General features: G+C 37.3%; 1 protein-coding gene across 1 annotated transcript in view; it reads right to left on the minus strand.

Annotated features, from left to right (window-relative positions):
• SMC5 (structural maintenance of chromosomes 5) overlaps positions 1 to 14096 on the minus strand; it is a 55477-nt gene extending 41381 nt beyond the window's left edge. The window contains exons 1-9 of the mRNA XM_081941887.1: positions 13827 to 14096; positions 11679 to 11820; positions 10672 to 10724; positions 9945 to 10107; positions 8819 to 8953; positions 5904 to 6044; positions 3265 to 3426; positions 2179 to 2250; positions 177 to 432 (exon numbers count right to left, since the gene is read on the minus strand). Coding sequence (XP_081798013.1) covers positions 177 to 432; positions 2179 to 2250; positions 3265 to 3426; positions 5904 to 6044; positions 8819 to 8953; positions 9945 to 10107; positions 10672 to 10724; positions 11679 to 11820; positions 13827 to 14005 — 1303 coding nt within the window. The 5' untranslated portion in view covers positions 14006 to 14096. The remainder of the gene's footprint in view (positions 1 to 176; positions 433 to 2178; positions 2251 to 3264; positions 3427 to 5903; positions 6045 to 8818; positions 8954 to 9944; positions 10108 to 10671; positions 10725 to 11678; positions 11821 to 13826) is intronic.
• Between the last annotated feature and the right edge of the window lie 181 nt (positions 14097 to 14277).

The following is a 14277-nucleotide window of genomic DNA, read 5'->3' on the forward strand; positions in this document are numbered from 1 at the left end:
TTAAAGACATTCAGACAGAAATGCTTGGTTGATGCCAGGATCCAAAGTTTAGCAAACAAATTGCTTGGATCTCAGTCCTTCTCTGGACAGAGAAGGTAGGTTGTCATTTATCAATATGTTTATTTGTTTGGAACTCAGGTTGAATGAATGGCAAAAATATACTTTAGCACCTTTACCTTTTCTTTCTTTTAGCAAGTTCTCCCTTTCCCTACGGAGATCATTTAATTCACCATCAATATTTGCCTTCTCTTCCTCCAACTGTCTAAGGTTGGCATTAAGAGAATTCATTAAAGGCTGAATGTTCTCAGCATTATCTGTGTTTTGAAGCTCATTGGTCCAGTCTTCTATCATCTTACGAGTATTTTGTATTCTCTTCTGCCGATCCATTTCTGCCTCTCGTTTCATCCTTAAAGCTAGTTTAATATCATCAATCTAAAAAATGCAAAGAAATATTCTCCAGAAATGCCAATTAAAAAAATAAGTTTTCATTATAAAATTGCAAAAGACTTAGTGTTTTAATTACTCTTGCTACCACAATGAAAGTTGTTCTGTCACACAATTCCAAAATTTCAAATATGGATGATTCCAAACTTATTATTTTGCAAAGTAGAAGTAAAGTAAATAAAATGGGATGGTATATATAACTATGCAAAATGATGCAGCCAAATATTCAAAGAAAGCATCTGTGTTCTATAATTCCAAGGTGCCCACCTCTTATCTAAAATGTATTTTTTTAAAAAAGTCAATCTACTCTACAATAGATACTGTGTATGGAATAAAATGATTGTTAAAAATTACCTACGTTGGAGATTCTTAAATTGTGAACTGTGGTCATTGAAGGGGTCACAAACAACTGGAGGACTGGATGCAAACATTTTTTTTTTTTTGGCCAATCAGGCTTAAACTGGAAAAGGAGCAGCACTCTCAAAACCTGCTCCACCTTTGCTAAGGTGTAGTCACAGTGGACTTGGTATAGGGCTGTCACGTAATGATTTTTTCCTTTGCGGAGCTGGGGTAGCCGTGGCCTGTGTGTGATGCATCCGGCCTGCGGGCTACCAGTTTGATACCACTGATCTAAGGGAATCAGGAAATCCTGAGTGCTGTACAAACTCTGCCTGCACCAGTCCACAATAAGCTTGCCCAGACAAATAAAGACTAGAGCAAGTTGACAGAATTAGAAAGTGTTTTGCCTGGGTGATATACATAACTCATTTTAGGAGGGCATTGTATTATACTTTAAGACCCCTGAAGTAATTGTAAAAGTAAATTATTACTTTTACAGTGATTATTATCATAGTAAAATTCAACATTTATATTCTTGAAGGTTGTGACAATAGTGAATTATTAATACTGCAGATTGCCATTTGCAGATTGCCATACAATGGGATTCCTCTTTTTCCCACTTCACCCCCCTGAGGTTGAAGTTTGGGTGACAGGTGAGATTAGAGGGGAACAAGAACCTATTTTGTCAAGTCTATCAGCAAAACAATGCTGCTACAGATAATTTCCATTTAAAAGCCTTTCATTCAGTGACTGTTCAAAGTTACAATGGTGCTAAACAGGGTGATTTACAATGCTTCCTTATAACGTTATCTATCTATCTATCATCTATCTATCTATCTATCTATCTATCTATCATCTATCTATCTATCTATCATCTATCTATCTATCTATCATCTATCTATCATCTATCTATCTATCTATCTATCTATCTATCTATCTATCTATCTATCCATCTATCATCATCTATCTATCATCATCTGATTTGTTGGTTGCTCATCTTACCACAGGGTTGTACTTGTCACAGCATCCTTGCTGTGTTTGCAATTTTGATGCTTGGCAACCAACTCACACTTATGAAAATTACTGTGTCCTGTGATCATGTGACTGCCATTGTGATCTTCTCTCCTGGCTTCCAACAAGCAAAATCAATGGGGAAGCTGGCAGGAAGTCACAAATGGTGATCACGTGACCACTGAATGCTACAATCACACAGGATTCACCTAATGATGGCAACTGGAACTGCCTCAACTACGCACATAAATTGATGTGGTCACATGATACTGTGCTTTACAACCACATTGCTTAGCAAGGGAGTTGCCAGTCGCAATTACCAGTGTTAAGTGAGAACTACCTGCAACTACAAGTCAAAGTCTTTTAAGGGAGTAAAAAACTTACTTGCTTGTCTTTTTTCTCCAAAGCATCCTGTTGCTGTTTACATTTCTGAGATGTTTCTTTGATGGCTGCAATCTGTATAAGAACATTTTAAGTAAGCAGTGTGTTCTAGTTACTGAATTTACCAATTAATATAGCACCCGAGAGTATGAGCATGCCACATTTTTAATGTGAATAGACTGTATATAGTTTGTTCTTTCTAGTTCATGGAGAATAATCACCACTTGATACGAATCTGTAAACTATTATTGTTGAGTTTATCAACTGCAATTTAAACAGCTGAAGTCTTATGGAATCATTTTAAAGATTCAACCTAAACTGGAAATATTTATTAAGAACAGGGTTTCTGTTTGGGTAACAGGTACAGCTGCTGGCCTGAGATATCACAGACTTGAGACCAAATTTCTGTTTTCTTCACATTCAGTACTGCACTGAGATACCATAGACTTCCACAAGCAGAAAAAATAATAGTGAATGCCTTAAAAAGAATGCTTGGCAGAAGTTTACATGCGCTTGTTCAATATTCTAAACTTTCAACCAACACAATACTAAAAATGGAATTAGTTAACTGTCTTAAGTTATATTTGCTCCAGATGCAGAATGGAACAAAGACACTGGTACAGAAGAAAACTTACACCCTGGGATAAGACATTTATCTTATTTAAAGAACGGACCTTTTGGTTTGTTGAATTAGAGATTGTCAATTTATGATTTCATGGGCTGCAGAACACATTTGGTGGTTTAAATTCTGCTAAAGCTAGTTATCACTTTATCCTAGCAATTTTCAAGTACTGTGATTAATTACAGATTATCAATTAACATCCAGTGGATGTCAGATTAATATTTGATCCAAAGAATGCTTTCCCATAGTGCATTAATCTTGAAATGGATGCTTGTTGGAAAGCTAAATTGCATGCAATCTTTTCTTCTATGATTTTAACCCAATTACCTCTGACAGTTTTTAATAAACTGTTTCAATTTTAAGTTTCATGACTACAGGCTACATTCCTATAACTTTTTAATGTATATTAATCATTTTGACTTCTTTAAGATTTCATGCAAACATGATACAATGACTCTAAAACATGCCTGTTCCTTGATTTTGTCTTCCAATTTTGCACATTTTTTGTCAGCTTCTTTCATCTCATGAATCATAGGAGCCTGAGTCTGTCTCAATGTTTTTAAATCTTCTTTCTGTCTATCTCGGGTTTTTTTAGCCTCTTCATACAGCTTCCGTGTTTCTTCATATATCTAAAAAGCAATGCATACAAAATACTTAGTGATACTGCACCAACTATAGGGTGATACTATCTGATTTTGCTACTTTGCTCACATTTCATATTTATATAATTACTATATATTACCTTGAACCGGAATAGCTTAACTAGGCATTACTTAGCAAAAGAAAAATAACACAACCATCATCAGACCACCATCAGATGGAGGAATGCTCCGTTATACTGCACTGTTAGCTAGATTTTTTTTGACATTATGATCAGAATTACAACACTGCATAAATTTTAAGTGCCTGAATAATTTTATAGTGAGTTTGCTGTTTGTAATACTTGCACAACTGTTTGCTTTTTAACGAACAAGAACCACTTGTTGGTATATGTGTGTGTGTGTGTGTGTGTGTGTGTGTATATATATATACACACACACACACACACACACACATACACAACAAATATTTCATTGTGTTGTAAACTTTTTCCTTTTTTCAACGTTTAAAACAGTTTATTTCTGTCAAGATGACTGCTATGTATTAAATATCCATGAATTTGTCAAACAAGCTAAAGGAAACAATGTAGCTGTCAACCCTGAAGCTGACCTGACCGTGACCATTTTAAAGCTTCAGTGTTGCCACACTGGAGCTAAAGGATAGGAAGGAGGGGAAAAGAGATAGCTGGGGTTTTGTAGTCAAAACAAAATACTTTCCCCTGGGAACCAAGGACATTTTCACAGCTGGTCATAGGAGGAAAGTTGCCAGGTAACCGGACAGGACCTTGATTGGACCATGTGACTGTTTGGGAAAGGGGAAAAACTTTTACTTTTAATTAGGTGAAAACCACGGGAATATTCAGAGTCGGTTTTCATCAGCTTGTGCCAATATGATATGTCAAATAAAACTATTCTGAGGAAACTACCTGCCTCGGAATTCTGTTTGCTATGGGTGTATTACTTGGACCCCGACATTAGCATTTTAAAAGTATTATGAATTTAATTTGGGGATTATAATTTCAAAGGTATTTTTCTTACTTTTTTTAAACAGCAGCAGATTGATGCTATACAAATCATATTCAAGAATTAAATTTTATGTAGCTAATCAAATTCTGGGCCCTCACTCAGACCTTTATGTAGTATTCAATAGTATTTACTTAAAAAGGCATATCTCAATTTGCATGATATTGAATCATAGAAGCAGTCTGGTTTTAAAATATTACAGCAAAATGAAACACTATGACTTTAAAATAGTGTTCAGGCTATTTAAAGTGGGAGCAGTATAATGTTTTTCTTGAATTAAAAAAAACTAGTACAATCAGAGTTCAAGCAGATGGTGGGTTAATCTGTTTTGACTTGCCACAATAGAGAATCATCTCAAATATGGAACATATTACTCTAAAAAAAATAACAACCAAGAGAATCGGTACTAAAAACATTGCAAAAAACCTTGTAAATCTAAATCAACAGATTTCACAAGAAAGGGGAATTCTCTGTTCAGCAAGGAATTTAGATTGTTTATTTCTTTTCTTACAATTCACTATCATGAAATAGACTGAAGAGATCCTTCCTTATATAGAGAGAGTAGAAAGGTTTCCAAAACTTTAACCCCACTATAATGAATGTGGTCCTGGGTTAGTTTTCATTTGTCACAGCTGTCATTTTACAGTTTGTAGGTGATCTTGCCTACACTCGGAAGCTAAGTAGAATTAGGCCTGATTAATGCTTGGGTGTGAGATTCCCAAAGATTATCATGGCTATCGCCTGGACCAGTGATGGAGAACCTTTTTTCCCTCAGGTACTAAAAGCGAGCATGTGCACTCGGTAGCGCGTGTGTGTGCCGGCACCCATAGTCCAATGCCCTGTGCAGGCCTCATCCCACCATGCATGTGTGTGACCCACCCCCCCGCGCTCCCCCGCACATGCGCATGCAACTACCGTTTTGGTGCTGGCAGGCCTTCCTGAAGCCTCCTGGGACCAAAACCTGGGGGGCGTGCCACACCCATCCCCCGTTTTGGTGCTAGCAGACTTCCCTCCTGGAACCAAAAATGGGGCCTGGGAAGGCACCGCTTCCCCCTCCACCCTCTGCACTGTTCTAAAATGCTCAAATCAGGTTGCAGGATGAAAACAAAATCTTAACTCAATTCCAAGAAAAGAATTTTAGGAGATACATATTAGATGCAAATTGGGGGACGTGAGAAAAAAGTGAATTTTTCATAATTTCATTTTGAAAATGTTACTATTTTAATAATTTATTCTGCATTTGATAATTATGGAAATTATCAAAAGGGCATATTTAAAACACTTACGAACAGCTTGCAATCTCACTTCTTTGTTACCTTGAGCAGACATTTGTTCGACAAAATACAGATTACAGATATTAGACATTTGATTAGCTTCCAACACTTTCTTGCTATATTGGCCTTGCTTTTGTCCATGTGCAGGTCAATGTGTATTTGTATTTAAAAATACATTTTCAAATCTCTTTTTAAAAATTAAGAACTTACCACCCACGGCCTTTTTCTCTCTAGCATTGCAATTGAATCCAGATGGTGCTGACGTTCATGATATCGCTCCACATCTTGCTTATATCTTTCATTCTTTTGCTTCATTTTTTCTAGATTGCTATTTTTTTCTGTGCATGAATTCTGTCAGCACATATAGTTTAAATTATTTGTATGACAAAAATAACAACTAAACAGAAAGGTCAACGGGGTTGTAGTCACATAAATAATCACTATGGTAGATTGCAGTTAATTATCTTCTCTCAATTTTCACCTGCTGAATGGGAGAGGCAATTTTTAACAATTCTCCCTTCATTTGGAGGAGTCCTCCATTTCCTACTGGCAATCATGGAAATCTTCACTGGACCATTGAACATTCAACAAAGGGACACCACTTGATACAACCCAATATACCTTTGATTATAATTCAGATAGATTCAGAATTTCTGGTCTTTGCTTTGAATCAGCTCAGATCCATATAAATGCATTAACAGAAGCCAAATATTTCTTGAATGAAAATGTTCAATCAATAATATAATATATGCAGGTAGTCCTCAATTTACAACCACAACTGAGTCCAAAATTCTCATTGCTCAGTAGGCAATTATTACCATATTTTTGGAGTATAGGACGCACCGGAATATAAGACACACCAAGATTTTAAAGAGGCAAATTAAAAAAAAAAGTTTTTGCACTCTGCAGTCCTCCCCAAAACGGCCCATTTTTCGTCAAAAAAATTAAGGCCACACATAGTCTTTAGGAGGCTTGTAGAATACTCCTGGGGGCTGGGGGGGGGGGGAACGAGCAAAAAATGGGCTGTTTTTTGTCAAAAAAAAAGGGGGGCATGTGTAGCCTTTAGGAGGCTTATAGAGTGCTCCTGGGCGCTGGGGGGGGGGGCAAAAAACTGCCTGTCCTTCGCTAATCTTTGCCCTCCCCAGTCCCCAGGAACACTCTGCAAGCCTCCTAAAGGCCACTTTGGTGGAGGGGGCGGGGTTTCAGGAGGCAAAAATAATGTGTATTCAGTGTATAAGACGCACCCAGATTTTCAGCCTCTTTTTTCAGGAAAAAAGGTGTGTCTTATACTCCGAAAAATATGGTAAATGAGTTTTGCTACAGTTAAGTGAATCACTGCAGTTGTTAAGTGAGTTCTGCGGTTGTTAAGCAAATCTGGCTTCCCCTATTGACTTTGCTTCTCTGCTGCAAAGATTACAAATGGACCCCAGGCCAGTGCAACCATCATAAATACATGCCAGTTGCCAAGTGCCTGAATTTTGAACATGTGACCATGAGGATGCTGCAATGGTCATATGTGTGGAAACCTTTTTTTCAGTGCTGTTGTAAGTTTGAACGATCACTAAAATGGTTACAAATTGAGGACTACCTGTGTTTTCTACTTATTAATGGACATTCACTTTCCCTTTTCTATTTTCCCATTAGAAATTAACATAACTCCTAATTCTGTATCTTAATAATTTATACCTGAATTAACAAGATATTCCTCAACCAAATTCTCACCCCCAATTTTAACTACCGTATTTTTCAGAGTATAAAACACACCAAGGTTTTGAAGAGGCAAATTTAAAAAAAAGTAGGAGAAAAAAAGAGAGAGAAACACAGTAGGTAGGTAGGGAGAGAGAGAGAGTAGTTAGATAGGTAGATAGAGGGATAGAGAAAGAGAGAGAGAGAAATACAGTAGGTAGGGAGAGAGAGTAGGGAGGTAGGTTGATGTTTCCAGGTGTATTTATCCATGTGCTGGAAAAGGAAATCGCTGACAATCAGCAGCACCTAATTTTGTTTCTTCTGGTACAGCACTTGATCAATGTAATTCTCATCAATCAGTTAAAGAGCTTTCCAAAAGTAAAAAAAAAGTTTTTGCACTCTGCAAACCTCCAAAAAACGGGCCCGTTTTTTTTAAAAAAAGGTATGCATAGCCTTGGGGGGGCTTGCAGAGTGCTCGGGGGGGGGGCAAAAACGAGCAAGAAATGGCCTGTTTTTCATCAAAAAAATTGCATGCATAGCCTTATAGAGGTTTATAGAGTGCTGCTGGGGTTTGGGGGGGGCAAAAACGGCCCGTTTTTTTGCTCATTTCTGCCCTCCCCAGCCACCAGCTCTCTGAAAGCCTCCATAAGGGTATGCACAGCCATTTTGGTGAAGGGGCGGGGCTTCAGGAGGCAAACAAAATTGCTGCATTCTGTGTATAAGACGCACCCAGATTTTCAGCCTCTTTTTTGAGGAAAAAAGATGCGTCATACTCCAAAAAAATACGGTATATTTAAATACTATATTGATCATTAACATAATTGACATTCTACTTGGCACCTTTACTAATAAGAACTGTGATTAATTTTTAATAATGGGATATTTAATTTCACTTCAGCTTAATTTTTTTTTAAAGTTGGGTAAAATGACTAATTTTTTAAAACTATGAAATAAATACTAAATAAATACAAAATAGTTTTTACAAGCCCTCCAGAATCTATTGGAGTGGATAGCTATTAAAAATACCTTAAATAAATAAATACAATTTCTACATGGAAAGAAAGTAGTTAAAATATATCAAGCTGTTTAATAATTATCAAAATAATAGAAAAATGAGATTTCAATAAAATAGTTGTAACATATAAAATATAAAAATCTAATAATCATGATTTCCAACCATCCAAAATACTTGTTTAAATAGCAGTAGCACTAAGACTTATATACTGCTTCACATTGCTTTTACAGTCTTCTCCAAGCAGTTTACAGAGTCAGCATATTGCCCCTGATAATCTGGGTTCTCATTTAACCGACCTCGGAAGGATGGAAGGATGAATCAACCTTAAGCTGGTAAGAATCAAACTGCCGAACTGCTGGCAGCCGGCAGTCAGCAGAATTAGTCTGCAATTGTAAAGCTAACACAATACATATTAGACCCTTACTTCTAGTTCTCGCTCCCGCTGCCTGAAGTTTTTGAGATCACAGTGATATTTGTACATCTCTGGTGGACCAATGGATTTCTCTGTAGCTTCAAGTAACTCAATTTTGGACAATTTTGCAAATTCTCCAACTTTATCCTGCAAAGTAGATGTGCAGTATTTTATGTGTATAAATGCATTCAATTATATTTTACGTAAAGACACGAACTTTGAACTAATATTAACATCCAGCTATTTTTATCTCTTCCTGACTAGTAGCCATCACATAACAGTTCTGGTAGGTTCCAGACAACAACCTTGGTATCTATGTTAACACATTCACCCGAAATAAGGCTTTTGAACATGTTGATTCTCCATCTTACCAACAGAATGCACTCTATCGCAAAAATATACTTCCCACGCAGCCTTGGAATGCTGGAATCAGAGACAAACCAGCAAAGGTCATGGTCAGAACACAGTTTCAACTGCTTGCAGATGGTACTATGGTTTTCCCTGTGAGATAGCAGCAGCGTATTTCACATACAGGCAAGTCACACAGCTGAGAGTGTTAAATAACTGTGTGCACTGTAAATAATTTCACACTTCTCACGGAGCACGAGACTGTAACCAAGACATATCTACTGCAGAATTTCATTGTGCAAGAAATCTTCCATTTAGAGCAGTACCATTCAGAGAAATTACTTCAATTATTATAAATGAGAGAAGCCTAATAAATCATAGCACCATAAAGCTGGAAGGGGCCATTTATGTTATTCAATCCCCTACTGATGTGGGGATTTAAATTAAAGGAATTCAAAAAGAAGGCTATTCAATTTCTGCTTGAGAACACCCAGTAACTAGCAACTAGTTTTTCTAACTTATTTCCCTGTCAAACATTATAATTTTTCCTAATATTTAGTCATAATCCTATTTCCGGTCATTTAAATCCATTATGTCAGGCACACATTGGAATGAAAGAGATGATAGTATAAAGATGACTGTTTTCATAACTTATCCTGTTGCATCTAGTAGCTAATTATCAGGTAGTAAACATTTATCTTGCACAGGATTTCTCATATCATTACATCCTTTATTATTTCATTGAAACTGTTAATATTTATATTTTCTTTAAAATGAAAAATATTCATACCTGTGGAAGAAACTGGCATAGATTGCCCACTTGAATATTTAAAGCAGATACTTGTTCCTCCACCATTTTGAGAGTGCAGGGGTTTTTATTAAGAAACCAAGTTGACTGATTGTTTGATACAGACATTTCTCGTGTGATAATAACATTGTTCGGCATCTTACACCTAATGGTCAGAAAATAATTGTTACATCTTACTTTAGGCTATGATAATATTTAGCACTATATAGGTACTATTAAAATAAACATGTATATCTCAATGTTACACTTTCTGAACAATTTTTCAGTAACATTATTTTTCATGTACAGGTAGTCCTTGACTAATGACCACAACTGAGCTTAAAATTTCTGTTGCAAAGTGAGACATTTTAAAGCGAGTTTTGCCTCATTTTACAACTTTTCTTGCCACAATTGTTAGTGAATCACTGCAGTTGTTAAGTTAGTAACATGATTGTTAAGTGAATCTGGCTTTCCCACTGACTTTGCTAATCAGAAGGCTGCAATAGGTGATCATATAACCCCGGACAATGCAACTGTCATAAATATGAGTCAATTGCCAAGTGTCTGAATTTTGATCACATGACCAGGGGGATGCTGCAATAGTCATAAAGTGTGAAAAAGTCACTTTTTTCAGTGCCACTGTAACTTTGAATGGTCACTAAAAACTATTAAGTTGAATACTACCTGTACACTTGTGAAAATGGGCATATAAATAAGTCACATTACTCACACCTCAATTTCAACTGTTCCTTTATTGCAGCCTCGCTTCACATAATGACCAACCTGAACAAAAAGAAAAGATACACAGAGATCCTTAATTTACAAGTATTGCATATCATTGCATATTATGAAATACCTAAGTAGAGTTGTTTAATACAAATTGGGACAGGATACCAGTGAAATGAAAAAAAGATTGCAGAGAAGAGTAACTATAAAGAGGTATCATTTTTGGTTACCTAAACTCAACATACAATCTAGCAGTACTTAACTCTCTAACTCATGATAGAAATCATAACTGCCAGTACAGTGCAGTATTTATAAGAAAATATGCAGTTTAAGAAGTATCATAAAAATAAAAAGAGCAGAATTTGATATTTAGTTCACCCTTGAAATCATTACAGTTAAAACAATCCAGCAGTTTTAATAGATGCAATACAGTATTGACATAACAAAGGAGAAAGAAGAATTAAGGAGTAGCACCAATGATACTGAGCACTGTAGCACAAAGTATACTGAAGAAGAACAAAACAAAACATTCCAGAGGCTAGTTGTTTAGAAAAAGTAGACAAAATAAACCAGTCTCTCTCCTGGTTCTATTAATTAAGTAATGCCTTAAAGAATTAGAAAGCAGGCTGCCTTTGTTAGGGCAACTGCCGTGTAGAATACGATCACCCTTGAGGTTCAGCTGCCCCCCCCCCCCAGTTTAATTACTTTTAACAGAGCATTTAAAACATGGTTTTGCCACTTAGTTTAGAGTAAGCCGGATCCTTTTTATCTGCTGGTGGCAAGAAGAGTTGGTTGCTTTACACCCCAATAATGCTATCTTTTGGGTTAAATGTGATTAATGAATAAATATGAAAATCAATTCTGAAAAACATTGCATTAACATTATTATATAAATGGCCATCATTTATTTGTTATGTATTATATGGAAGTTATTTTATATAAAGATACGTTACCAAACAAAAGTCCAAATGACATCATATGATTCCAAACAAAACAAAACCAAATCCTCACCTTGTCAGCTCGTCCTATAAAGGAAGGTTTTCCTGCCAATCCAAGGCATATCGCACATACAATGCTTGATTTACCTGTCCCATTAGCTCCTACTATCATATTTAGATGAGGGCCTGGAAACACCACACAGTTATCATAGGTTCTGAAAAGCAGTTTTAAAAAGAAATGTTTATACGGAAGCTATTTTAAAGATTAAAAAACAGAAGTTATGCCTTCAATAATTCATTTTTCCCTATTTTTCCCTATTATTTTGAGTTCTCATCAAAATAGAAAATAAAGCAAAGAAAGAATCTAACAAATAGATACTGTCTAATCTGACTTTCAATTTTAGCAGAAAAACAGAGAAAAATAAAATCCTACGCCACAGTTCATCAAAGAAATTAATGTATCTTAACTGAAACAAGAATTCTACCTAAAGCTAACTTTTTAATGCTAGACTTTTAATCATCAAAAGTTTGCAATACTTCCCTTAGAAGTGGGAGTTATATTCAAATCTTTTATGGCAAAAGACAAATGTACTTTTGTCTTACATGGTGTGAAGAAATTGAGCAATGAGTTTTTCATTGCAAATCATTTGTCAATTCAGTCTCATAGTGTAACATTGAGCACATACTTGGGTAACTTTAATAAAGATTGTCAATCATTAGGGCTTAATTATTAGCTCCAATACCAGGAGCAATATGTCTCTCAATACCAATTACTGAGAAACATGAGCAGAAAATAGGTACTATTTGGCTCTGATTACAGTGAATATTTGATTGGCTATTGTAGGATGAACATGTTTAAGTGGACTTTTAATCTGATTTAGTAGGGACCTTTCATAAATACTTGCAAATTAAGACATCAGTGACCAAGTAATAAACATTATAGAAATAGCACACCTTTATTTAATATAGTAACTATAAAGCTGCCCCGGGGTATTCATTATTATTCACTACTAAAGAAACTTTTACTGGATTTCAGCTTTTCAGCTCACTGAGTGCATGTTTATTTAGTGACCTCACTAAACCTAATAGACCATAGGTCTATCTAATTTGCACAGCAGTATCAATCCCATGCTCACTTACACGAAAGCCCATCTTTTTGAATTTAGAAGTCTGGATTGCCCAATCTTCTCCCCCTCAGATATAATGGCTTAAAACTGCTTTCACCTCCATCCAAAACAAGTAGCCATACTGGTTTCAAGTGGAAAAAATTGTACTCAACAACTATCAGATATATGTTGGTTTGGAAAATGCTGCTTTAAGTAAAGAGTCACTCTTTAGGTAGTCTATGGCTAGTCTAGAGAATGAAGGACTAAGGAGTCACATGATAGCAGTATTCCAGTATTTGAGGGGTTGCCATAAAGAGGAGGGGGTCAAGTTTTTTTCCAAAGCACCAGAAGCCAAGGCAAGAAACAATGGAAGGAAAATAATCGAGAGAAGCAACCTGGAATTAAGGAAAATAAACCTTCCTAACAGTGAGAACAATTAACCAGTGGAAAAAGTTGCCTCCAGAAGTTGTGGGTACTTCACCATTGGAGGTTTTTAAGAAAAAGTTGGACAACCATTATTATAGGATCTCCTGCTTGAGCAGGGGGTTGGACTAGAAGACCCCCAAGGTTCCTTCCAGCTTTATTCAGTTTGATTAACTTCCTGTTCGTCCTTTTCTGAGGGAAGTTGAGGGTCCCCAGGGGGGCACTACTGTACAGGTGGCAAGGGGAAATCAGAAGCCGTGGGCTACCGACCCACTACTACGCACTACAGACCTTCTATTCGACTCCAAGCAACTACTCCCTTTCCGTTTAAAGGCAATGGAACGTCTCTAGAACGCTCTTAGGATCTGAGGTAAAGTGTATGAAGATGAGCCTGGTGTTTGTGATGGGGCAACTACTGCTGATAACAAAAGACATCCAGGCCCTCTTGGATTTAGGGTAAGCAAGCCTGAGCGCAGCCGATGAAAACACCAGCCAGGGCTACCACCGAAGAACCCACAAGGACCAGCACGAACCCTCCGGTCGAGGGGGAGGGAAAGGTGCCCGAGAAAATAGAAAACCCCGCCTCTCGGCCTTGAAAGAGGCCACGCCCACTGCGCCTCATTCTTTTTTTTTCCTCCCCCACCGTTATTGGGTAGCCGTATAGCCGCTGCCCGTATGCCTTTCGCACTCACAAGAAGTTTTCCATGGAGATTCTCACGATAGCGCCCTCGACGAACGATGGACTCGCGCTTCGTCGATCGCCCGATCGCGACTGGCCGTCCCTCGAGGTTCTTTTATTAGAGCGATTCCTGCCATCGCTGCTCCCCGCCGCCTCAGTATCTTCAGATTTACGCTTGGCAGAGGCCGCCATCTTTACCGCCACCCGCAACAACTAAAGTGAATTCTGAGGTGGGCTAGGCGAGCGACAGTGCGCGCTCGATTCCCATTGGTTGCTCTGATCTCTCGTTAAGCTGCCGGCGGATGTCATTGGTTACCACAATTCTCCGCCTCGTGAGTGTTTCCGTTAGAAAAAAACAGGAGACCGTTTCCGCGTTTTTTTCTGTTGCTTACCGGCCGGGGAGGAAGCTCGTGAGATCTCAATGTCTATTGGATGGTGAGGAAAAAAAGGGCGGGAACGAGCGT

This window comes from Natrix helvetica, assembly GCF_964273705.1.
Source record: "Natrix helvetica genome assembly, chromosome: 2".
NCBI classification, from domain to species: Eukaryota; Metazoa; Chordata; class Lepidosauria; order Squamata; family Natricidae; genus Natrix; species Natrix helvetica.